The following is a 26,035-nucleotide window of genomic DNA, read 5'->3' on the forward strand; positions in this document are numbered from 1 at the left end:
TGGGGATCATCGATCTTCGCCTTGGTCCTGCAGCTTCCCTTTCTCAACCCATGAGCAGCACAGTATTTCAATTTCCCAACCATGAACACAGGCGAGCCTAACAAGCACCCAGAAACGGTGCGGAGAGCGCCATAAAGCTGCCAAGAACAGTGCGCTCGGTGGGGCTGGCCGAGGCAGAACCACCAAGGGAGAAACCCATTAAGAAAAACATGGCAATTCACACAAAAGATGCTCTCACAGAAATGTTTTTAAAATAAATTAGCTTCAGCGGTAAGTCACACCACCCCAATGCTTCTTAGTGTTCATAAAAGGTGTAACACATGGAAATCTTCTTCGCCTACAGAGCTGAGAGGACCAGCACCAGGGTGCGTTTTCCAGAAGTACATACGGCCCAGAGAGACCAGGACATTCAGAATTTCGACTCCTATTTGATCCCTATCACAACCCTTAATTTTCAGACTCGGACCTTCGATCCCTATGTACTAGGCTAAAACTCTCCTATTTCTGCACGTGGCAGTGACAAGGAATTAGGGAAACTAAAGGGCTGATGCTACTTGGGCAGATCTAGCATCGTAAGTAATCTTAACCCATATTTTAGAATCTTCCAGGAAAGCAAATACTAAGATTTTTAAATAAATTATTCACCCCGCCCTGGTCTCTGGTCAAGAATTTGAGGCTATTACAAATACCTTTTTCACCTCACCTCACAATACACAAGAGCAAACATTCAAGAACCATAATCATAAACTCATATCTTTAAAAAATGGATGCAGCAAAGCCTCCTCTGCGGTTATTCTTGATGCTGGGTTTAGATCCAGGAGTTTATCCAGCAGGTCGTAAGCTTCGTCGGGTACCTCGTCCCAGCCTCCTCCACTGGTAGCAGCAGTCTCATCAGAATGAGCCCCACAGCTGTCCCCGCCCCCTTTGCACACTGAAGGTCCCCAGGCTTGTGCTGAAGGTGTGAGTAGGAGGTCTGCAGCTTTCCGGTCAGGCTTCTCTGAAAAGCTGGGGTCTTGAGACGCGAGCTCTCGGACGTCACCTGCTAATCTGGGAGTGCTGGAATTTACACCCCTGAGCTTCTCACAGAGTTTCCTCAAGTCTTGTGCTGGGACTTCTTTGCTACATAATATTGATTTGCCTAAAAGAGAAAAATGCACGTATTTTATATTATTTGAACATATCGGAAGCCTCTCCCTGAAAAAAAGGCAAGTCCCTCTCTGTGTTGGGGATATATTCACGATGAAGAGAAGAGAGGAGCATATGCTCTAGTATGAGGGGTTTCACACCGCATGGTTGGGGGCCAAATCGTCGAGTGGGACACACTTAAGGAGAAGGCAGTGACTTGATGAGCGAAGGACACACTTGAGTCAGCCAAAGTCCCCAGCTTCACCACATGTTTCTGCAACCTTCCATCAGCTGCATCTCCCAGGCCCTCCCCCTCCAAGCTTCCGTAGGCCGTTGCTACACGGTCCCCGTCTTCGATTGGGATGCTCTGCATCCCCTGTGCCCAGGACACTCCCACCACGTCGTCACTCAGCTCAAACATTCCTTGTGCGGCCTGACACTCCCAGAGCGTTGATCATTCTAAGCGTCTGGTGTACCCGTAATTGTAATGGATAAAACATGACTGTCTTGCCTACTGGACCATGAGCCCTTTGAAGATAGAACTGTATGATTTATCTTTGAATCCCCAAAACCTAGACAATGACTGGTGCATACTAGGTTCTCCGTTAATGCCTGTTAGGCAAAATGACATCATTCAGTGTCTTGTGTCTTTTTTTTTTTTTTTTTGGTCTTTTTGCCTTTTCTAGGGCTTCTTCCGCAGCATATGGAGGTTCCCAGGATAGGGGTCGAATTGGAGCTGTAGCCGCCGGCCTACACCAGAGCCACAGCAATGCTGGATCCGAGCTGCATCTATGGCCTACACCACAGCTCACGGCAACACCAGATCCTTAACCCACTGAAGGAGGCCAGGGATCGAACCCACAACCTCATGATTCCTAGTCGGATTCGTTAACCACTGAGCCACGGCAGGAACTCCCAGCGTCTCGTGTCTTTATCCACATATCACATCCTAATGGACGCTGTCCTGGACCAGCCTATTCAAAATGGCTAAGCCTTCTTTGCTCCCTTGCCCCTTGTTTTTCTCAGCACCACCCATGTGTTTGACAGATCAACTGTTATTGAATCTCTTCTTATAGGGCTTAAATTCTAACAGGGGAGACGAAATAAATTCATACCGTACATATACACAATGGACTATTACTCAGCCATTAAAACGAATGAAATACCAGCATTTTTAGCAACATGGATGGACCTAGAAACTATCATGCTAAGTGAAGTCAGCCGTACAATGAGACACCAACATCCAATGCTTTCACTGACATGTGGAATCTGAAAAAAGGACAGACGGAACTTCTTTGTAGAACAGATGCTGACTCACAGACATTGAAAACCTTATGGTCTCTAGAGGAGACAGTTTGGGGGGTGGGGGGATGTGCTTGGGCTGTGGGATGGAAATCCTGTGAAATCAGATTGTTATGATCATTATACAACTACAGATGGGATAAATTCATTTGAGTAATAAAAAAAAACAAGTTGATCTATTGTCCTAGTACAAATAAAGTCCCAATAGACATTTTTAAATGAATTAACAAACCAACCAGATCTCCGTTTTAAAAAAACATAAATGTCTTTGAAACATTTCCCAAGAGAGTTACCAGACACGGGCAAAAAGAAGTTAAGCACACAAATATTACTGCTTTTGCCACATGCTTCCTCACTAACAGACATGAGCTGCTCGGTGCAACGACTCCTTTCTGGGTATGGAGATTGCTAACGAAACAATTAACCCAGCTCTGCATGATAAAAAGTTACTTTCGGAGTTCCCATTGTGGCTCAGTGGGTTAAGAACCCAGTGAGTATCCTTGAGGATGTGGGTTTGATCCCTGGCCTTGTTCAGTGAGTTAAGGATCTGGTGCTCACACAAGCTGTGGCTGGGATCCGGTGTTGCCATGGCTGTGGCGTATAGCCCTCAGCTGCAGCACCAATTCGACCCCTAGCCTGGGAACCTCCATTTGCTGAAGGTGTGGCCCTAAAAAGAAAAAAAAAAAGTTAATTTCACAAATGTTCACCTCTACTGGACAGGTGTGCTAAGGCAGGGGGAAGCGTGCGGGTGGCGAGGGGTGGCAGGCAGGGAGGAGACAGAGAAGTAAATTACCCCCAACTAACACTCATCAATCCTCTTCTACTTTTAAATCTATTTGATCATTTCCATTCTCTCTAAAAAATCACACCCAGGGAGAATCGCCACACAGTTTCATTCCTTAATTTATAAGGCCACTCTGAAGTCAAAAAATAATTGCAGTATGCATTAGAGTATCTCCCCAAGGTACACAATGTGTCTACATTAATTTTTTATATGACCAAAGCGAGGGCTCATTATTCAGGGAAAATATTTTAAACTAATACATTCAATCAAAAACAAAAAACAAAAAACACAAAAAACTGTTTACAGGAGTTCCTGTCGTGGCTCAGTGGTTAACGAATCCGACTAGGAACCATGAGGTTGCAGGTTCGGTCCCTGCCCTTGCTCAGTGGGTTAACGATCCGGCGTTGCCGTGAGTTGTGGTGTGGGTTGCAGACGAGGCTCGGATCCCGCGTTGCTGTGGCTCTGGCGTAGGCCGGTGGCTCCAGCTCCAATTCGACCCCTAGCCTGGGAACCTCCATATGCCAAGGGAGTGGCCCAAGAAATAGCAAAAAAGACAAAAAAAAAAACCTGTTTCTAGACTACTCTGTGCCAGGCATTTGTTTTAGCTCAAGGGTTTTCTTCTGAGTTTATTTGCTATAATTCAACAAGTACTTGACGACAGTCTACCACGGGGCCAGGTCTAGGGGTTGAAGACGGCTGAGGCAGGTTACACACAAGAAAAGCAGAGAAGTACCTGCTGTTAGGCCCTCGTAAGTCTCTGTGGGCCAGGGAGGGGAGCACAGTTGTAGCTGCTAAGTTTTGAGTCCTTTTGTATTCAGCCCAAAGTAACAGTAAGCTCTGACGGAAACACAGCTGACCTTGAACAGGGCGGGCGGGAGAAGGGGCCAGTCCCCCACGTAGTCAGAAACCTGCACATCAGTCTACAGTCCGTCCTTTACATCTGCAGCTCTGATCTGCGACTGAACCAACGGTGGCTCCGGCGACACTGCAGTACTTACTGCGGAGGATTCGCCACACACCTCAGACCCGTGTGATCCAAGGGTCAAGTGTGACTACAAAAGCCAGACGAACGAAGCTAAGACAGTGCTCTACGGCATGTCTGTAAACACATGCGAACAAGCATGACGACGATAAATCCCTGAAAGGCCCTGCCTTTACTGTGACGCCGGCCCTGGAATGTTTTTTGGCTAGATGTTGCATTTCCATTTACTTTACAAACAGAGGGAAATTTCAGCTCTTCAACACCGTGTTTTAGTGTCTGATACACTTCACGAACGTCTCATGAAGTTATTCAGCAGTGGAAGACAGTTTTCTCAATCGGGTAAGAATACAATTTCCAAGTTATCGACCGTGCTTCCTTTTATGGCTTCGTTTCCCACGTACGTGGGTGTGGTATTTCACCCTTACTACCTTCAGGTACCATTTTCTTATAATAGGTTCAAGAAAGGCACAAGCGGTAGGGTGACATTGTTTGGGAAGCCTCTATTATGCGGCTTTCTTCGCAGCCGCCACTAAGTCCACCTGGTGGATGGGGCCGCATGCACTGGGGCCTGAGAGAGGGAGGACTCGTCCTGCGGTGACTCTTACTCGGAAGCAGTTCTTGGTTAAAATCACTTGTTTTCACAAACTAACAAACCTCAACCCTTTCTGCATATCATATTTTTCTGAATCATATTTTCCAGGAAGAGTTGGGGTGAGACAGACCTACGTGTCTCTAAAGTTTCTCAGATAATTCTGATATGCCTCCTGATGAAGTCCCACTGCACCCAGCTACGTCTGAGGTGTGCTGACGGAAAGTCTGTCCCAAAGGAGTGTTCTGTGTGGCGCGGCAGCAGGCGGACGCAATCACGCCAACCCGCTCTGGAAAGTGCGAACTGCAAAGCTGCGTGGAGAAGAAACCCAAGGGGGCATTCGCGTTCAAATCCCCGGCCAGAGCGAGGCTGAGATAATTCGCAGGTACCCTGCGAAACCCGCTGAATGTCCAAGCCTTGACGGAGAAGAACCCGGTGCCTGAGCAGCGGACTTTCCGCGTCCAGTAAGTGCTGACGACAGCACCCGCTGAGTGGAGGCATTCCGTCCTCAGCCACCCTAACAGGCTTCCGATCACGTTCCCTCCCGGCGTCCTTACAACACTCTATTCAAATTACCTCTTTTCTTCTTAGCACAGACTAAGGTCGTTTCGGCAGGCCCAAGCGCACACGATGCTTAATGCATATAACAGTCAACAAACCAAAGCAAATGAAAAACATGTAAGACAGTCAAACCACAAGTACAAGGAGTTAAGATTTTATTCCTTACTCTTTTAAGATTATAAAGCTGAGCTTTAAATAACAGAGAAGCACAGTACTTTGCGCTTGCTAAGGTTAAATGATCGCATCTACAGAAGGGAAGGGATAAATTACTTTCTTACACAATGCCGTTAATTTTCAAACAACTAAGAAACTTTCCAACATCAGAAAACTTTACGAACACAGATGTTTATTTGTCAAGAGAATTTCACATTTTAAGTGATGTACAGGAGATATGCAAAAGGTATTTGTTTTGTTCTATAACGTAAAACTGCTTACCAAAAGTTTTAGCAGCCTGGATAGTTTCCCTGGATCCACGAATGGTCATAATCTGAGCCAGGGCAGTTAAATCATCACTTGCTTTATAAAATGGATACCGTCCACTAAGCAGAGAGAGGAATATGACACCTGCAGACCACATGTCAATTGCTGTAACAGAAAATCAGCTTTGAGAAAAATCCCCAACCCATAATTTTACTTCTGTATCAACACTTCGCAACCTTTACTGTATCTTCAACCACCTTAAGAGCCTTAAAAATATTCTGATGCCCAATCCCCTCAAGAGGTTCTGATTCAACTGTTCTGGAGTAGTGCTTAAGCATCAGGGGGTTTTTTTTTGTTTGTTTTTTTAATAGTTATTTCCCCAATACAATTTTTTTTTTCCTGCTGTACAGCATCAGTTTTTTTAAAAAAAAGTTCCTCAGGTGCTTTTAATGTAATTTGTCTAACATCCTTAATACAAAATACACCATCTTCTTTCTCGAGCAATGTGCTGGTCTGTTTAAAAGGGTGTTTCGTCACACAGTAAATGCACATTTTATAACATCAAAATAAACCCAAAGTGGCTGTGTAGGAGAAAAGTCTGGACGCGGCTCAGGATCTACACACCAGAGCAGTGAACGCGCTGCCCCGCAGCACAACGTATGAACATCAGAGGCTTGCCTTCAGCCAGGTGCCAACCCCACCTCTGCTGTGAAAACGTCCGTCTCCAGAATCCTGCCGGTTAAGACCAGCTCAGCCTCCCGTGAAGACGCTCATTAAAGGAAACAAACAGCTTAGGGAAGCTCGTCTCCTGTCCTAACTGCTGAACTCCCTGCATCACCAGGTTACCTGCTCCAGTCCCTTGGCCACTGCGCACACCTGCCGTTCCTGGCTCCCTGCGTACCTCTGCCCGCGCCTGCAGTGCTTCCTCCAAGCCTCAGGGGCTGAGGTGCCCCCGGAGTGCCAACGCCTCCCCTGTGGACTCTGCTGGACCGGCCCGTCCACAGCTTCCACTACCCCTCGCGTAGTAAGGATGACACTCGGTGCCACCTGCGGCCCAGACTTCCCCGCGCTCCAGACGCACTATCACCCTGCTGGGCGTCTCTGTCTGGATGTTCCACACGCTCTCAAACCAACGACGCCCCCGTCCCCTTTTTCCTTCCCTGTACACCGGCTACTTCTTTTTTCTCCACACCGGTTGTCCCTTAAAGGTCCCCAAGCTAGGAATCTGGTAAACATTCTGGAGGCCTTTTCTCTGCCACCTGCCACCCAAATCCCACATCCAGTTATCCGCCAAGCTCTGCCTGTCCAGTCTTCACTTTTCGGTTCACTCCTCACGCTCCCGCCGCGTCCGGGCTTCCATCGTCTCCCTGGACTGAGTCCTCTCTGCACACCTGCCGAAGGACCCCTCCAGAAGACCGTCAGCTCCGGCGCTCTCCCTCTTTCCCAAACCTGCAGGATGTAGTCCAAGCCACACGACACCCGAACCCTGACCTTCCCCACCTCTCTCCCCGTTCATGTGTCACCAGTCTGACTTCCCACACAGCCTGGCAACACGAAGCGTGGACGGCTTCCTGCGTGACCGCGCTATCTTGGGTTCCTCTGCTCGTGAGACCCTCCTATTCTAATCTACATTCTCTTCTCAGGCGTCCCCTCTTCCATGAGCTTCCTTCCACAACCCCCTCAGATGAGAAGAGTTAGAGACCCTAAAACACTCTGCATACTGAACAGACTGTTTCATAATCGCCGGAGCGAGTGTCTGACTAGAGTGAAAGCAGATCCTTTTCTGTCACCCGCAAAGCACAGAAGGAGCATCTGCCAAACGAATACACTTCCGTCAAGTCCATAACCCACGTGAAGACGCGACGCCTCAATGAGGTGTCCTCTGGGATCCTGATCCGTGACGACTCTTTCCAGTTAGAGTTTTTTCTCTTTTGCAAATCTCTGCAATGCTATCACACTGTCTTCACAACCAAAAACTTTTAATCAGACACACAATCCTATGCGCACCCCAGAAGACGTCTGAGGTCCGAGGCAAACATAAGACGTTGCAAGACTGAAGCTGGCCAAGCCTGCTAAGCCCACGTCCCCACAAAGGTGGTGTTAGAATTATTCCTGATAAATCATCTTGTAGAAAGATAAGCAAAACCTAATCTACAGAGGAAAAAAAAAACAACCCAAAGCAACACTCGGGTTAGAAGCTTTCATACACAGCACCAGACCACCTCCAGACCTTAGGGAGAAGCAGGACAGCTCCGACTTAGTCCTAACTAGACAGCAATCGTAAGATACACCCATGGAAACCAACTGAACTGGATTCTGTGTTTCCAACGTGACCTACCTGTGGTCTGATTGGGGCACTTGGTCAAGACCTCTGGTGCTCTGAAGCCTGGTGTACCTGCCCGAGGTGCCACTTGCTGCCGCCTAATGATGACGAAAGGAGATGTTTCTAGTTATGTTAAAGTTTAATTACGTAAGAACAAAAAATAACACTTAACCCATTTACTTCACAGTCAAGTAGTATCTATGCAAATAAAAGTTACTAGAAGGCAAATGATAATCCAGTGTGATGAAAATCCTAGATTTTGCTTCTATGGGTCCCTTCCCCTCCCACTAGTTCCCAGGTCTTGCTCCAGACAGGTTTTAAGGTAACATCCAGGCATAAGAAGAGGCAGTAGATGATGACAGCCAAAACATAAAAACAGAACACATCAGGAACGCTGAGGTATAAAAACGTATTTCTGGAGTTCCCGCCGTGGCACAGCGGAAATGAATCCGACTAAGAACCACGAGGTTGCGGGTTTGACCCGGCTTTGCTCAGTGGGTTAAGGATCCGGCGTTGCCATGAGCTGTGGTGTAGGTCACACACAGACATGGCTTGGATCTGGTATTGCTGTGGTGTAGGCCGGCAGCAACAGCTCAGATTCGACCTCTAGCCTGGGAACCTCCATGTGCCGTGGGTGAGGCCCTTAAAAGGACCAAAAAAAAAAAAAAAAAAAAGATGTATTTCCATTTTGAGGAATTACTTACTGAGCTATCTGTTCACATTGTACTAGAGTTAATCAGAAAAGCTCATGAAAGCTTAAGAAAGTCTTGAAGGGAAGAAAAGAATTTATGCGGCAAAGAACTGGAGGTGGGAGTGTGAGAAAGGTTCTATTATTTGGTTCAGGTTATTCTACGTCGCCAGGAATAAAGAAAACAAGATGACATCACCAAGTAAAAGAGGCCACTCTCAAGTTTCTGAAGAGCTCTCCCTGCTTGCATGCAAAGGCAAACGTGCTTTCCCGAGCATGTGTGCCAAGGGTTGTCACCTGCATGTCCAGGTACTGCGCTGCACCAGGGCCCTCGGTTCTCAGAACTGCACTGTTCCTTTTTACTCACTCAAATCAACTGCCCACCAGAATCAGCAGGCTCATCGGGCAGCGTGCCAGGGGTTTTGCAGCACCATCAAAACATATTACCTTGAAAGGCAAATACTGCAAACTTTATCTGTTGCGTAACAGTCACAGGTCAGGCTGGCTGGGCAAGAACTGGCAGTTTTCCTCATCACACCACTATTCACAACTTTTGTAGAAATAGCCTTCTTTTTTGTTGCTAATTTTCTAGATAGTAAATCCACAGTCTTCGACTGCTTCATAAGCTGTAAGAGAAAAGTCATATTCCCTGTTTTCATGGCATCTAATGATGCCTCAAATGCTACGATGGCAAAAAGCAACAGGGGAAGCATAACTTTCAGAGCTGCTGAATGTGCTGTTGGATTGTAAATAAACAGATGTCTATCAAAATTGAAGGTCTCTAGTTCTTTGTGTTGAATAAACATTAAAATCTACTAATTATTCCTACTTCGGTGAATATTAAATTATACTTTATTAGAACTTTTCCTGAAATGTTACGTAAGTATAAAACATTGACGTTCTAGTGTCTAACTCCATTTCAGAGCTGTAAACTGCGCAATTACAGCGGCTGAATCCAGAGTTTTAATTTGCTGCTCATGCTATCTAGCTGCTACAGGATATCATCAATCAGTTTAAAACCACTTAACACTGGCGACAATTCTGTAAACGCTACAAACATCTTTACGCTATCAACTGCGGGTCAGAAACGCATTAGTTGTTGGGAGTCGCATCCCAGCCAATGAGAGAAAGGCCACAATGCTCTGAATGTTCCTGTTCCCTGAGAGAAAGAGCAGCAACTGTCAGCTCATCAAAAATGATGAAAAATTCCATCGGAAAGGTTCAGAAAAAACTGGAGAAAATGCAAGTGTTGACAAGATGCTCCAAGCAATAATACCTTCTGCCAAAGCAAAACTCTTAAAAAAAAAGGACCGCTAATAAAAGCTCATCTGGCCGTTCCCTAAAAGTCTCCCCTGGGTACGACTGACTGAAGGGTGCACGATTAAGCTACGTTACTTACTTTCGCTGCAGGGCTCTCATGTGACACGGAGCTGTGTATATTGAAATTTCTTTCTCCAAAAACAGAGCGCTGGACAGAAAGGCCTACAGATCCTTCCTACGATACCAACAAAAACAAGGAGAATAAGGATTACATCTGTAACACTTTCTGCCAGCTGCACTCTGCCACAGTTTTGAAAGAGTTAAGTGACATCAAACAAAAACAGCTGCATCCAAGTCATTCTCAGGCACCAAAACACTTCTGTGAAAAGAGAAGACAGTCTAGACAGCACCCTTCACCCCCCCCATGCAATGTTATCATAGCCCACAAATACACAGAGCCACCTGCACGGCTGTTACGTTTTGCTGCGCTGCTAAAACGGAGATGGACACTTCAGGGTTGTCCCCAGCAACTAATGCTTTCTTTTAAAAAGGATAATTACTATAAACTCGATAACAGGCAGGGAAAATTTATTTTCTATTTTTGTTATATAACGCAATTGTACTGACAAAGCCATTATGCATCTACCAAGTGCAGATTTCAGTTTTGAAATCCTAAAACCCTCCCTTATAAATCTTAGCAAAATCTAATCAATTGAATATCTAACTAATGTAAAAAACATTTTTAGTTGCAAGCATTACCCCGGAATAATAACTCTGTTGGATGGAGTGCATTTCTAAAACCATCCGAGCCCTTAAGAAGCAAAAGAGGTACCTTTCCATCTTTTCCTTGTTTAATCTGAATCTGCGCATGTGTGTAGGGCCTTTTGACAGAGGTTTTTGAGACAGGCTGCGGATCCAGCTCCTTAGGTGCTGCTGGGCCACTCAGTGAAATTTTGTTTCCGGTGACTACATAGGATTTATTTTGTGAACAGCTTTCCTGCTGAGCTTCAGACTGGACAAATTTGAGAAGCTCTATTTTCGTATCATGGGTTCCTTGGGCCAAACCAAAGTCTACCAAGGCATACCTAGGAAACAAAAGCATTTTTACTTCTCTGTGACAGTTAAAGCTTGGTAACATCATAATACAAACCATATTCACACAGAAACTGTAATTCTTCTGAAGATAAATTAAGGATTTATAAAATCCTTAAAAAAAGAAACGTTAAGATTTACAGGCAAGGTAAGGATTTAATAGCTAACTACTGAAACTTAAGGAAAGATGTAACCCCTACACACAAAAGCATCTTTTGTCCCCTCTGTCCACTGGGTTGTGCAGACAAGGAATGCAGGATGTGAACACAATACTTTGTTCTCTGACAGTGGCAAGAGGTGGCATCATTGCAGACAACTTGTTTTATTTTTGTTTGTTTGGCCACGCCCATGGCATATGCTGAACTTCCTGAGCCAGGGACTGAACGTGCGCCCCGGCAGTGGCCCAAGCTGTTGCAGTGACAACGCTGGGTCCTTAACCCACTGTGCCACAGGAGAACGCCAGATAATTTTTTTTTTTTCTTTTTAGGGCCACACCTGCGGCATATGGAAGTTCCCAGGCTAGGGGTCTAATTGAAGCTGCAGCTGCTGGCCTACACCACAGCCATGGCAACGTGGGATCCAAACCCTACATGCAAACCATACCCCAGTTTGTTGGCAATGCTGGGTCCCTAGCCCACTGTGCGAGGCCAGGGACCAAACCCTCATCCTCATGGATATACTTGGGTTCTTAACCCATTAGGAACTTCAAGATAACTTTTAATTAACAAGTTTAAAAGAAAAATAAATTAAAATCAGTTTAAAAACCTGATTTCATTAAAGAAAATTGGGGAGTTCCTGTCGTGGCGCAGCAGAAACAAATCCGACAAGGAACCATGAGGTTACGAGTTTGACCCCTGGCCTCGCTCAGTGGGTTAAGGATCTGGCATTGCTGTGAGCTGTGGTGTAGATCACAGACGCAGCTCGAATCTGGCATTACTGTGGCTCTGGTGTAGGCCAGCAGCCACAGCTCTGATTAGACCCCTAGCCTGGGAACCTCCATGTGCCATGGGTGCGGCCCTAAAAAAGACAAAAATAAATAAATAAATAAAATAAAGAAAATTTAAGTCAGGAGTATAAAAGCCCAATAAAAGAAGTTATAGTTCCATTTTCCTTACTATATTCAACACGACCCACTGTGTAAACAGCAGTATTTAAGTTTCTCGCTTACAGTGCCTCTATATATATAATCAGCATAAAAAGTATACAAAACCCCAAAACTTTAATGTTGAAGCAGGAACTCGGCTATCATGTGGTACAATCCTCTTATTTACTAAGAAAAGAAAAATGAGGAATAGAGATAAAGGCATGAGGTAAAAAACCAAAGACCCCAAAAAACCTAGACTTCTTCTGAGTCTCTTTTACTAAGGGCAATTTCCACTGAGCCATGGTCCATCTAGTGATGCAAGCTGTTTCACTAATTATCTTCTCCTTGAGTGTATTTCCCTCCCCAGTCATAATGCCAAGTTGCAAGCGAAAACCACCCGTGCACGGCTGCTGCGGTAAGGCCCACGTCTAAGACCTGGACCCCACAGCCTAAGTTCACTCAAGTATAAACAGCTTCTGATTCCTTTCCATACTTACTTTTTCAGGCGCCTATTATATAAAAAATTGCTGGGCTTAACGTCACGGTGAACAATCCCAAACTGATGAATGCGTTTCAAAGCTCTGAACAGATTAAACATATATTCCCGTACTTCTTGAAAAGAAAGAGAATTCAAAATGTCCTAAAATACAGTGATGAATAAGGTGGTAAGATTACTTTTAATCAAATACGTCGTTAATAAAAATTCAAAAACGATTAAAACCTACCAAAAAGGACTCATGCTCCAGATAGGGCATAGCAATAACCACGTGATCATTTTTCCTAAAACAGTATTTAACTCCCATGACGTTGTCTTGCCCCCTAGTGGAAAAACGCAAGAACTTCAGCAGAAAGGTCAAATGAACTAAAACTCTAAGCTCAGTGTTTTAACAAATACAACTGCAGCAATGCATAAATAATGCTAGAAAACTAACTCAAAACCATCACCACACAGGAGACTATACACGTTAAGTGACTTATACAAGAAAATGGGTTTTTTTGAAACAAAAACAACACCAGTTATGAAGTTATAATTCAAAACCAAGATAATTACACTTTCAATTGGGAAAGTGGCAGAATGAGAAGGAAAACATGAAGAATAAAAATGAATAAGACTTCACAGCAGATAAGATGGCAGGGGTCATCCATAGATCAGTTAAAAACTAGTAATTGGTAACATTTACTAAACATTCACTACAAACCAAGTTCTGATCTTCACATCTGTCAAAAGACTCCCTTAGTCTTCACAACAACGCTCTGAGGATGGTGCCACGAGTGCTCTCCCTCGCCTAAAGATACTGAAGTTGAGGCACAGAGAAGTGAAGGAACTTCCCGAGATAACTAAGCCAGCAGGTCCCGGAGCCAGGATTTGAACCCAGGCAGTGTGCTCAGATCTGTGCTCTCAACCGCGGTCCTCCACTGCTCGGAGAAATGAGAAAACGGGGTAAAGCGGTTCCCACGGTTCTGCACCTGCGTGAGTAAAACGACATGGATACCAGCGAAACACGCCGAGCAGACACGAAGAGAAACACCGGAACCCAAAACCTCGTCACTCTGATAAAGATGCCTTGATACAAGATTCTACCTTAAGTGAGAAGCCAAGTGGGAGTGAGCGACAGAAACCTTAAGTGATTCAGAGAGAAGAGAAAACTGAGCCCTGGAAAAGTCTCGAGTTCGAGGCCGGATGGGGGTGTCACCCAAGGGAGCTGCCGTGAAGGACGGGGTGGTCATCCTGGGGCCCAAGAACAAGGACTGAGGGAAGGCTTCTGGCCCGGCCAAGAGGAATTAGCGAATTTTCAGAGGGCAGTTTAAGCGGAAAGGAAGAGGCCAAACAGGATTGAAGGAGGGAAAGAGGACAGACGAGAAACAGCACAGAAAGACGCCTGCTGTGTAGCACAGGGAACTCTATCTGGTCACTCGTGATGGCACACGATGGAGGACAATGTGAGAAAAAGAAGGCATATGTGTGTATATACGTATATCCATCACTTTGCTGTACAGCAGAAATCGACCGAACGCTGGAATAAACTACAACAGAAAAAATAAAAATCTTAAAAAAACCATAAAGACAATTTTCCTGAAATATCTGGCAAAGAAAAGAATAAAAACCAGTGTGGGAGCTAGAAAGGAAGCAAGATCAGGTAGATTTGTTTCTTTTTTTAGCATGCACATTTTTGAAGAAGAAGGCAAGGAAAACTGGTCAAGGGAGTTATTTCGAGTGTGTGGGGGAGGAAGAAGCTTCTTCAGGGGACGAGAGGCTGTCATCAGGCCTTAGAGCGGCCGCCTCATTCTCTCGTCTTCCATCATACACAGAGAGGGCAAGCTGAAAGCAGGCGTGTTCATTCCTCCGGGAGCTGTTTAGTGGGCACCACCCTCAAGACACGATGCTGGGCTTTCAGGATGCGATGGGGAAGGGAACCGAACATCCCTGCCCCCCTGGACTTTCCTGTCTGGTGGACGATGAGGATAACAAACAAGGTAACAGTAACGACAAATTACGACAAGGGCTTTGAAAGGGATCAAAAGGGCTCTGACAACGTGTTCAGAGACGACCTCTTTGAAGTGGTACCCCTCCTGCTCAGGGTTCCTGCTCAGGGCCGAAGAGGAGGAGTCGGCACGCAAAGCCTGGGAGGGAGCGGCCCCGACGGGGAGACAGCACGTGCAGGGCCCCGAGGTGAGGGCGCTCCTGGGATAAATCTGCGGAGCACAGCGAGGGGGCGCGAAGCCTGGCAGGAGATGAAGTTGGCTTTGTTTTTGCAGGAGAACATTGGGAAACCACTTAAGAATTTTAAGAGGCGGAACAGCATCCAATTGATAGTACACACACACCTATTTTACATTTTAAAGACCACTCTGGCTGTCTGGTGACGACGAGATGAAGAGGGAACAGAAGCAGGCTGCTGTGGGAAGCTAGGCTTGGGCTGAGGTGATGGCTGAGAAGATAGAAAGATACAGATAAATCTTAGATCTATTTGGGAGGCAAAATCACCAGGACTTGGCAGTGGGTGTGGACGAGGACAGAAGAGGGACCCTGAGGGTGACCACTCGGTCTCTGGCTCGAGGGACCAGGCCGCCAGCGGGGCCACTTGCTGAGGTGGGTGGATGGGAGCAGAAGGTTGCCATCGGCGTCTTTGGACAGGCGAAGGAGGACTAGAACGTCGCTCCTGGAGTACTGAGGACGAGCGGCGTACTAGCCACCCAAACGGAAATGTCAGCGGTAGGAATCTGCAGCGGAGAGGTCTGAGGCCAGATACACACCCATGGGGACCCTGAGCATGTGTGCACCCAAGGCCGGGTGGAACACACGACCCCACCTACCGCCGTCTGGAGGAACACAGCCCGGGTGGAGGGCTGAGGATCGCCCGTGTTTGGGGTCAGGGGAAGAGGAAGAACCGGCAGAGGACACTGCAAACACAGGCCACGTAAGGCGGGAGGAAATCAATGGCAGTACAGTCAAGAGACAATGGCTCAGAGCACCTAAACCGACACTGCCAGACGCGCGCGCGGGAACAGAGAAAGGGACCGGCAAGCCGAAGCCACAGCGGGCTCTGAAGTAGCTTCAGCTTGGCGTGGAGGAAAGCAGCCAAGCAGGTAGGCTGCGAGGAGTCTGGCTGCGGAGAGGAGCAGAGGCCAGGGAGCGGCCCGAAGCGGGACGGCGGCACAGGGAGCTCCAGAGAAAGCCCGTCATGTCTCTCGTTGACAGGGAGGACCTCGCAGAGAAAGGCCAACGACAAACACATGCCACATGGTTCTGCTGTTCCAAACCAAAATGAGACAAGGCTGCCAAAATCTGGGGAGACATGAGGGTCAGTTTCCCATATTTTAAAAAACATCTCGACCATGGGAGCCAAGGCTTACGACTTGGCAGGAAGAGCAGAAAAAGTGGTGAGAGACTAGGAAGTCAAGCTGAGCCTCAAGGGAAATCCACTCTAAAAATCCACAGAAACTTACCTAGCCATCCCAAGACCCGAGGGAAAGTGCTAGCAAACCGCCAGCCCCTGCCTGAAGAACCTCATCACCCGTGTTAGTGATCGACGCAAAAATCTTACAAACCAGAGCGGCAGTTCAAGTAACATCTGCACATTGCCTACCCCGCCACTGTCAGGCACTGAAGTTCAGCTGCAATTCTTACAGGATGACTTGTTGGAATTAAGTGTTTTAGAGCAATTTTTTCTTCTGGTCCCACTTGCAACTGTGCTGTGGCCAAATAAACAGAGCTGAAAGTGCCTGTAAAACAATGTATTAGCTTGTTCAATATATGGTTGTATAAATAGGAATGAGATAAAGCTAATACAGTTCTTAAAAACTGGAACCCATAAAATTATCATCATCTACCATTAATATTTTAATGAGACTGAACATGAAAAGCAAACACATCTGTAAATACAACTTATTTTCAATTTTTAATAAATTCTTAACTGTCCTCAGTTCTTTAGGGGACACAGTAATTCAGCAAAGCTACACGGTAAACCCGTTCTGTCAACTAGGTTTAGCAAAAAACATCTCCATGGTATGACCCATTCCAGTCAGTATTCTTCTACAGTATTATCGTTTGAGATTATTTTAAGCCTTGGATACACGTCTATTAGAAATAAAACGGTAATAGTCGTAAGGGGGAAACCCAAAGCTATGTTTGTTTTTTGGCCACACCCATGGCATGCCTAAGTTCTGGGTGCAGTGAGCCAACCCTCACAACAGTGACAAGGCCAGATCCTGAACCCACTGAGCCACCAGGGACCCGCCACCCGACCAGCCCCCACAAAAGGTTTTTTAACTTTATCATGAAAGATTTGATGGTCAATTAAAACAAACTGATAGATTTCTTTACTACAAAATTTTCTAGACCTTTAATGCACTGAAGAACATAATAAAAAACCAAGAAGAGGTCTCCACACTATAGTTTTCAAACTTATTTAGCCTCAGATCGCATTCCACCTGTCCCCTTCTCAAGGAATAGCTGTCTATTTGTCAGAAGGACACCAGTGTTCTCCAGAACAAAGTTTTTGAACACCAAGTCAGTATGACAAGAAAAAAGATGTAAAGATTTGCTTCTTACATCCCCCAATAATCCCATCTTCTAATTTCTCTGCCCTCACCAACACAGCCTTCTCTCGTCTGAAACTTTTCATTGTGAAAAGCAAAAAATGACCAAATGCAAGTTGTGTTTTGTATTTTTAGGACTGCATCCGTGGCATATGGAAATTCCTGAGCTAGGGACTGAATCCGAGCCACAGCTGCAACCTACACCACAGCTGAAGCAACGTCAGATCCTTTAACCCACCTTGCCGGGCCAGGGGTCAAACCCAAGCCTCTGCAGGGACCCAAACCACTGCAGTCTGATGCTTAACCCACGGTGCCACAGTGGGAACTTTGGAGGTTTTCTTTTTACTGTTAAGTTGTTATTTACTATTTCCCGGGAGTTCCCATCATGGCTCAGTGGTTAACGAATCTGACTAGGAACCATGAGGTTGCTGGTTCAATTCCTGGCCTTGCTCAGTGGGTTAAGGATCTGGCGTTGCCGTGAGCTGTGGTGTAGGTTGCAGATGCGGCTCAGATCCTGCATTGCTGTGGCTGTGGTGTAGGCTGGCGGTTATAGCTCCAACTGGACCCCTAGCCTGGGAACCTCCATATGCTGCCAGTGCAGCCCTAAAAAGACAAAAAAAAAGTTGTTATTTACTATTTCTCAATACGGCTACCCAAAGTTCTATTGTGTTTGATACTCTCACTCCCTTTACAGCTGTCTGCCAAATTCACCCTCTACTCAGTCATTATGATTGCCAGGATAAATAAAGGATATTTATCTAAATACTGGCCATCCTACAAATATTGTACCACTTTATTTTCATCATTTTGTCATCCTCAGTTTCATGTACGTTTCTGTGCACAATTCTACCCAACTGCAACGAAGAAAGAGAAAAAAGATTTGGCTTTCTCAGATCAAATCCCCTCATCTGAGTCTTAAATTTTTCACTGTTAAGAATGACCATATATTAATATGGCAATACTTTTAATGGTTTAAAAGTATAAAGGTTAAAATACGACTGTTCATTTTACTGTAAAAATTTATTTATTCTTTCATTCTTTCCAGGGAAAAAGAAAAGCTGTTACAGTAATTAGTAATAGAACTACAGTCTTAGTATTTTTCAAAAGGGTATTGTTTAATATGAAATAATAATGAAAATCAGTATTATATAAAGGAAAACAGAAGGATAAAAAAGCTTACAAAGATAATGAAGTAGAGTCCCAAATTACCTTCTCCAATTTTGTCCTTAATCTTAAAAACATTACCAAGCTGTGGTACCGCTTCATAAAGCTTCTCAATATCTTTTTTAACACCTATCAAAGAAAAAAGAATTCAGTTACAATTAATGAAAGTATATTTTATATTTTCTTAGGTTAAAAAATCTCAATAAAATAATCTTTTTTTTTTTAAATTTTTGCCTTTTCTAGGGTTGCACCCATGGCATATGGAGGTTCCCAGACTAAGGGTCTAATAGGCGCTGTTGCTGCCAGCCTACAACACAGCCACAGCAACACCAGATCCCAGCCGTGTCTGCGACCTACACCGGAGCTCACAGCAACGCTGGGTCCTTAACCTACTGAGCAAGGCCAGGGATCAAACCCGAAACCTCATGGTCCCTAGCTGGGTTCATTAACCACTGAGCCACGACGGTAGCTCCATCAATAAATTTATCTTTATATATAAGTAATTAAATTACAAATAAAAATAGCTATAATAAACCTTAAAATCGTGGTAAGAATAAAACCCCATCGAGCCGCTTTAACTCATACCACCTCTTGAACTAACAGACGAGGCTGAGAAGCACTAGAATCTCTCGCACCCAATTTCTCCTACTCTGAAATTACTGACACTGCACAGAGTACAGCATGGTGAAGAAGCTAAGCCTAAAGAATAAACAATGTGTGCTATGATCACCAGATGGCATGACAAGGACACAACGCAATCTTCCTGAAGCGATTTCCTTCCTGGAAACATACAAAATGTCACAGGCTGGGAAAAGTTTTACATACTGAATAGTCACAATAAAGGCTGCTAGAGAGGAGGGTGGCTAAAGGTCTCAGGGATGTTGAAACCTATTCTTTAAAACTGTCTATTACCAACCATATCCGACACCCCGACCGCACATAAACTGCCGCTTTTAAATAAATATAAGCTCTTCCTCAAAATGGACATGCTTCAAATAAGAATTTGCAAGAATATAAAATGTGACAAACTAGTGGATACAAAAAAGAACTACACACAAGAACAGTCCTCAGATCTCATCACAAGATCCAGGCCAAGCATCAGCTACATTCTAAATTATAATAACTGCATCTTCTAACAATTTAAGACATCTTCAAAGTATTTTCCCATGTACCACCTTTTTAGATCTACATAATAGCACTGTCACATTGAACAGAAATAATTATCAAGAACAGAAATAATTATCCTGATCTTTCAGACAAGGAAACCACATTCAGGGAAGTTAAATCCCTCACCCAATTTCACAGAGGTACTGCTGCTAAGTCAACAAAGTCCCTCACTGAGTCAACGCCATGTTTTAAAAAATGCCCAGCAACTGCCATATTAAAAAATAAATGATCCAAGTTGGTGACGCCCGTGTTCTCTAGGAGCCTAGTCGTGGAAGAGACAGATGTTAAGAGCTCACTTTTAATACAAGACTTTAGTTGTGATGTCAGAAGGATGCACCCGAACCCTTCCGAATGTGCCAGGAAGCTTCCGGTGACCGTGAACCTGTGTTCTGAAGCATTTACCAAGCAGAGCAAGTACCAGAAGGGACTTCAGGAATCCCTTCTTGCAAAGACAAGGAAAAGGGAAAAGGTGTGGATTATTGTAGGGGGAGGGGACAGTAGGAGAGAGAATGAAATTCAATGTGGACCAGGAAGGAAAGGCAGACGACGCAAATGAAAGCCCTGGAGAGTTTTCAAGCAGGAAGAGGACAAGCGGAGGATGAATTTGAGGAAGAAGATTAAAAGGTGGAGACTAAATAAGAGGCCAAGCCCCAATCCAGCAGTCTTTCCACGGCGTCGCCCACATAAGGTAACGGGAAGAACTTACGTAAATTACCCTCATTTTCCCATCTACTCTGAGGGCCAACTGGAGAAGCTTCACGGATTTCCATACAAGAGGCAATATAACAGTAATTACGTGGCGCTGGGAGGCTTAAATCAAAATCCTGGCGTCACTATTACCCAGGCCGTACGTCCTCTCTTGGGCACACAGCTTCTCTCTCTGAGCGCTAGTCTCCCCATCAGTAGAAAAGGGAGTGATAACAGTCCTCAGGCTGCTGAAATACTGGGAGGACCAAATGAAATGACAGACATCACACAAGAGAAGCTTTAAGACAATGGTGACACATCACTAATGTTAAGTAAAAGATACCGGCAGTTCTTACTGTTGTAGCTACTATATTAACTTTATTTTTTATTAACTTTTGGGTTTTTGCTCTTTTCCTTTCTGCCTGAAATCCCCTCCCCTCCGTAACTTCCCACGTCCCGCTCAGCTGTCAGTTTCCTTGGCATCCTATTGAAATCTGCACTCCTCCCATTACCCATGATACCCTGTCTATTGTCTCTGACCTTCTCATCTGCAAAATAAAGCTAGGATTCAAGCTCCCACAAGTACAGGCTCTCTGTCCGCATAATTCACCACAGTGCACTCGGTTCTTAGAGCCGTGCCTGGCTTGTGTGCTGAATGAGTGAGTTCTTACTATCATTATGGGCATTCAGAGATAGCTGTAAGAAAAAAACAAAACCCCCCAAAGTGTAGAAATTACACTAGAGTGAAGCCAAAGACAAGAGCAATCACGTCACCGCCAGCGACCACACCACTTTGCTCCAGAGACCAAAACCAAGGCCTGGGGGAAAAGCTGGCTCTCCAGCAGTCATGGCTGCCACAGTCAATTACAATCATTCCTAATGGGTGTCAAGGCCAACCAGCTTCAAATCCCAGGGTCAGAGGAGAGGCCTCATGAAAAGGCACTACACTAAGTTCAATCTGCCATTACATTCCTTTGATTCTAAGCCACAATTTTAATAGCTCTGAAATCGGGATGCAATTTTCTGTTGCTGGCCAGCCTGGAAACTTCCACAATAAGTGTCAATGTCTTGAAGAAAAGTCAAGAAATCAGAGGTTGCAGTCACATGTAACCCTTACAAGCCAAGTGGCTATAGGGAGGGAAAGGAGGTGATGACGTAGAAAAAATCAAATACCGGCCAGCTCCACAGAACCAGTCTCTTCCTAAGAACCCACTCATAATGGCTTTCTTTCTTTCTTTTTTTTTTTTTTTAAGAAAAATGCACTCTTCAAAGAAATTCTGCATCACTAATGTATGAAACAATATTATGAGAAAAAAATAGGCTACCAATGAGTCCGAGCACGAAAAGTGATTCAGAAGAGACAGATCTGAAATGTTTATTTTCCTTTTCACGTATGTGCCAGAGATATACAATTATGTGTCTAGTTAGGTCTAAAAGGACGCTTCTAAGAATAGAAACCAATTCTAGGTGATGAGGAGAGCGCTGTGTCGTCTATAACTGGTGGCACTTCTGAGCAGTACATAAAAGGACGGTGTATCTTAAATCAATGGTATTTAGGTATGACACAGTATTTTAGGGTTCATTTGCAGTCTTTTAAATGACTAAACGTATTGGAGTGTTTGTGTGTTTTACTACATGTAACTGATTAATAACAACAAATGTTTTATGGGATGACAACAAGGTGTACTGCCTACTAATTTCATGTGGCTATTTACACTTAAATTAATTAAAACTGAATTAAAAATGTATCTCCTCAGTCACACTGGCCACAAGTGACAACATACAAACATTTCTGTTACTGCAGAAAGTTCTCTGGGACAGGCTGCTGCAGAAAAAAGCCTGGAATCCAGAGTCTGGATTCACCCCCACCATTAAACTGCATGAGGGTTCAAGTTTTTAACCTGTTGTAAAACAAAAGAACTGGCTTAGATGAACCTTCCAACCATAACAGTCTATGGTTTTCCTGCAAGTGCCACGTTTTGGAACTTTCCTTTGCATAAGTGTGAGCTGGGAGTTTGTAGCAGAGATGCTGGTTAGCTGTTGGAATTAATCAGAAGGAAAATGCAAGTAGTAGGAAAAGACTAACGGAATGTGAAGCCACGGGGATGACTGAGCTGGATGTGCTTCCACCCCGACTCGCTTACCAGGTGCCCGCCTCTCGCTGCACAACCCAAACTGCGTGTATGTTAAGGTTTCCTGTCTCGGCAGAACAACTCTGAGGGTTCTGAACGATGGAAAAACTCCCTGACCACCAGAGTGAGTGAAAACTCCCTGCGTTCTCAAGGGGGAAGACAGTACTCATTCAAAAGCTAGGAGACGCCTAAGAGCAGAGACCAAGCACTATATAATATACCTTGAGGACTGGGGTAAGACCCGAAAAGCCCACTAACAAAATGTTAGTTAAAGGCCCATATTTCATAGAGAAAGGTCTAGGCCTCTGTTTTGAATTTTTTTTTTTTTGTCTTTTTAGGGCCGCACCCGTGGCATATGGAGGTTCCCAGGCTAGGGGTCTAATCGGAGCTGTAGCCGCCGGCCTACGCCAGAGCCACAGCAGTGCTGGATCCGAGCCGAGTCTGTGGCCTACACCACAGCTCTCAGCAACGCTGGATCCTTAACCCACTGAGTGAAGCCAGGGACCTAACCCGCAACCTCATGGTTCCTAGTCGGATTCGTTTCACCCGAGCCACTATGGGAACTCCTGTTTTGAAATGTTAAGCGAATTAGGTTTTTTCTGCGACCTAAGACCCAGGTTGGCTTTCTTTTCTGTGACGTAATGTCCAGGTTGGCTATAGCAAGGGCCTCCTTAACTAGATCCCCTGCTTTCATCCTCGGCGGCCTATCATCGATTTGTAACACACCAAATTACACAAATTACACGATTTGTAACACAGCCAGAGTGACCTCAAGTCACCACATCACTGTTTTGCTCGAACCCACCGGAAGTTTCACATCTCGCGCCACCCAAAAGCCATAGAACCACCTCCTTTCTCGCCCCTCTCTGACTTCACTCCCCTCTCCTGCCGTCCTGCAGCTCCGTGAGCAGCTGGCCCTCTCTGAGTGCTGGGCACACTCCAGCTTAAAGTCTTCAAACTCGCTGATTCCTCTGCCTGGGATGCTCGGCCCCAGACACATGCACAGGCAGTTCACCCCGTCAAGTCGGAGTCCAAATGTTACCACCCCGAACCTCCTCGGGCTAAAATCACAATTTTCTTCCCCAAAATGTCTTGGCACTCCTTCCCTTTGCATTGTCTTCACAGCACTAATTAAGTTTGAACACACTATTTAATTTTTATTTTCTATCTCTACTACGACTTGAGGGCATTGATTTTTGCGCATTGTGAACTGATGTGTTACCAGCATCCAGGAAGGTGCCTGCACTAACAGACATTTAAGAAATATTCACCATACGAATGAAATGGTTTCAATTTCTTACCAAGCAGTAAACTGACACTCTAGAAATATATGTCATGCTTATTCTGGGGTTTTATGTACGGCCTAAAATCAGGTCTCCTATAACAAGGGAGATAATATCATTTAGCCCAAATTGGGACACTCTGAGAATGAAAGGGGGCACTAAGAATTACACTGTGACAACAGGCATAAACTAGACCCGTCTCGGGCAAACCAGAACACTACCTGTAACCCGTCTTAGAAGTGTGGGCCAAGGGCATCCAGATAGCACCCCGCAAGCAAGCCTTCCACTCAACAGTATGGAGGAGACACTCAGTGCACACTCAGTTTATACCTCATTCTTTCAACTCAAAAGGTTTTATCACTTACTAAACTTGGCATATGGCAGATACTTCAAAAAAAAAAAAAAGTTTGCTGAGAAAAGGAAAGAATAAACATTTGATTTAATACTATGCCAGACACTTTGTTCACTGCAGTGGGTTTTTTTCCCCTTTTTTTTCCCTTCTGTTTTTAGGGCTGCACCACAGCATATGGAAGTTCCCAGGCTCCGGGTTGAATCAGAACTGCAGCTGCCGGCCTACACCACAGCCACAGCAACGCCAGATCCTTAACCCACTGAGCGAGGCCAGGGATTACACCCTCGTCCTCATGGATACTAGTTGGTTCGTTACTGCTGAGCCAGGTCGGAAACTCCCAAAAGTAATATTTTTGAACAAGTACTAAATAACGCTTAAGACAAAGATGGAAAAAAAGACTTAGCTACATTTAGGAAAAAAGAAATACAACCAACTGGAACCCCTATTTAACCAATATTTATTAAATGCCTGCCTTGTCCCAGGCACTGTGCTAGAGCAGGAATAAAGACGCACATTACGGAATGCAAACTCAGGCACTGTTTGACCCTCTCTCTCATTTCAAGGTCAGGCTAAGTGGCAAATAAAACTTCATGATGTACACTGAGATACAGTCCCTAGTTATCACTGCAAATATTTCATTTACTTTTGTCAGTGAATACTGCTGTTGCATACTTAAACCAAAATCCCACCAACGTCAATTGCTAAATCCAAGCTTAATGCAATATAGTGGTAGAAATTCTAGAAGAGAAATTCCCGTCAAGTATCAACAAACTTTGTGTTCTTTGACAACCAGGAATATTTAGACTAGCAACTCCATCTGTAAAATGGTACGGTTAGACTACAATCCTCCCAAAATGCAATCCAATCCCCAAACAAGACCTTAGAAAGTTTTACTGATTCGTAAACTGCTCCTATTTAAATACACAAGTCACTCGAAATTTCAGGAAGTGTTCTGGGCCTTGTGTTTGTTTTTTAATAATCGAAATTACAGAATTGTTGCCTGTACATCTTTGGAAATAAACACATACCTGGTAGTTTAAAATTCTGCTCATGTTTTTTTAATGAGCCATCCGCCTGAAAGCGGCCATGCAGAGGAGAAAAAGCCATTGGTTCATCCATCTGAATCCCCAGAGACGCCTCCATCACAAAGCAAGTGGGGTGCAAAATGCCAGCTAAAGGGTCATGTCCACGGGGGGAGCAAAGCAGCTGTGAAAATCAGAATTCTGGAGCAGGTGAGAAGTTTACATCACTCAGTGAACTAAACACTAAAAAGTGCTACTGTCCCCCAAGGGGCAAACATTTAAAAACGCACCGTAGGTCAAAATTCCCCAAGGAAGGGGAAACTTGAGCCATTTCTAAGGATTCCATTGGCTTTACTTTCACATCGCAGAAAAAAACAGCAGGGGGCCGAAGGGAAAACCGCCCGGCGACGGTGGGACGGGGGCGCCGGGGGCTGCAGAGGCTGCGACCGGGGTCGGGGAAGCCTTAGTGGGGACAGCGGTTCGAGCCGAGGGAGAGGCTGGCAGAGGAGAGCGCCCGACTACTGAGAGGGGGCGCCGGGGGTCTGTCCAAGGCCCCACGCAAGTTGGTGGAGAACTGACACGACCTTGCTCGCGAGCGCCCGGCGGAGAAGCGGGCATGAATGGGATCCTTCCGGGAGCGCGGGTCGCGAGCTGCGCGGGGGGAGACCCGGTGCCCGCACACCCGAGACCGCACGGAACGCTGAGTGCGCAGGCGCACGACTTTCCCGCCGCAGGTCAAAGGGATCCGAGAAGTCGGGTGGGGGGGGACACTGTGCTGCCACAAAATGGAAGTCACGATCCAGAACTCGTTTCTAATCCCTCACGAGCCCGCGCCATGGCACAAACCGTCGGAAACTCACGGTTTAAAGGAATACGACTTCCGTGGCTCCCCAGAAGCCTAGGTTGCCGCTTCCAAGAGCGCCCACCTAGCCAGCCGGCCAACCGCGCCTGCGCAGCACTTCCCGCCTCGCCGCCTCG

General features: G+C 45.4%; 1 protein-coding gene across 7 annotated transcripts; it reads right to left on the minus strand.

Annotated features, from left to right (window-relative positions):
- Positions 1-229: 229 nt before the first annotated feature.
- CDC7 (cell division cycle 7) lies at positions 230-26,035 on the minus strand. Of its 7 annotated transcripts, none has more exons than XM_047785322.1 (12): positions 25,918-26,035; positions 25,064-25,241; positions 18,460-18,543; positions 16,299-16,434; positions 12,936-13,029; positions 12,708-12,850; positions 10,867-11,119; positions 10,174-10,269; positions 9,222-9,400; positions 8,102-8,184; positions 5,779-5,928; positions 230-1,138 (listed from the first exon to the last, which is right to left on the minus strand). In XM_047785322.1, the coding sequence occupies exons 2-12, from the start codon at positions 25,176-25,178 to the stop codon at positions 741-743; spliced, it is 1,731 nt and encodes a 576-aa protein (XP_047641278.1). In that variant the 5' UTR covers positions 25,179-25,241; positions 25,918-26,035; the 3' UTR covers positions 230-740. The 7 variants fall into 7 exon arrangements, with proteins under 7 accessions (XP_047641278.1, XP_047641281.1, XP_047641277.1 ...); XM_047785325.1 differs by having other exon boundaries at positions 5,779-5,907; positions 25,064-25,258; XM_047785321.1 differs by having other exon boundaries at positions 25,064-25,258.

Source organism: Phacochoerus africanus, chromosome 6, assembly GCF_016906955.1.
Source record: "Phacochoerus africanus isolate WHEZ1 chromosome 6, ROS_Pafr_v1, whole genome shotgun sequence".
NCBI classification, from domain to species: domain Eukaryota; kingdom Metazoa; phylum Chordata; class Mammalia; order Artiodactyla; family Suidae; genus Phacochoerus; species Phacochoerus africanus.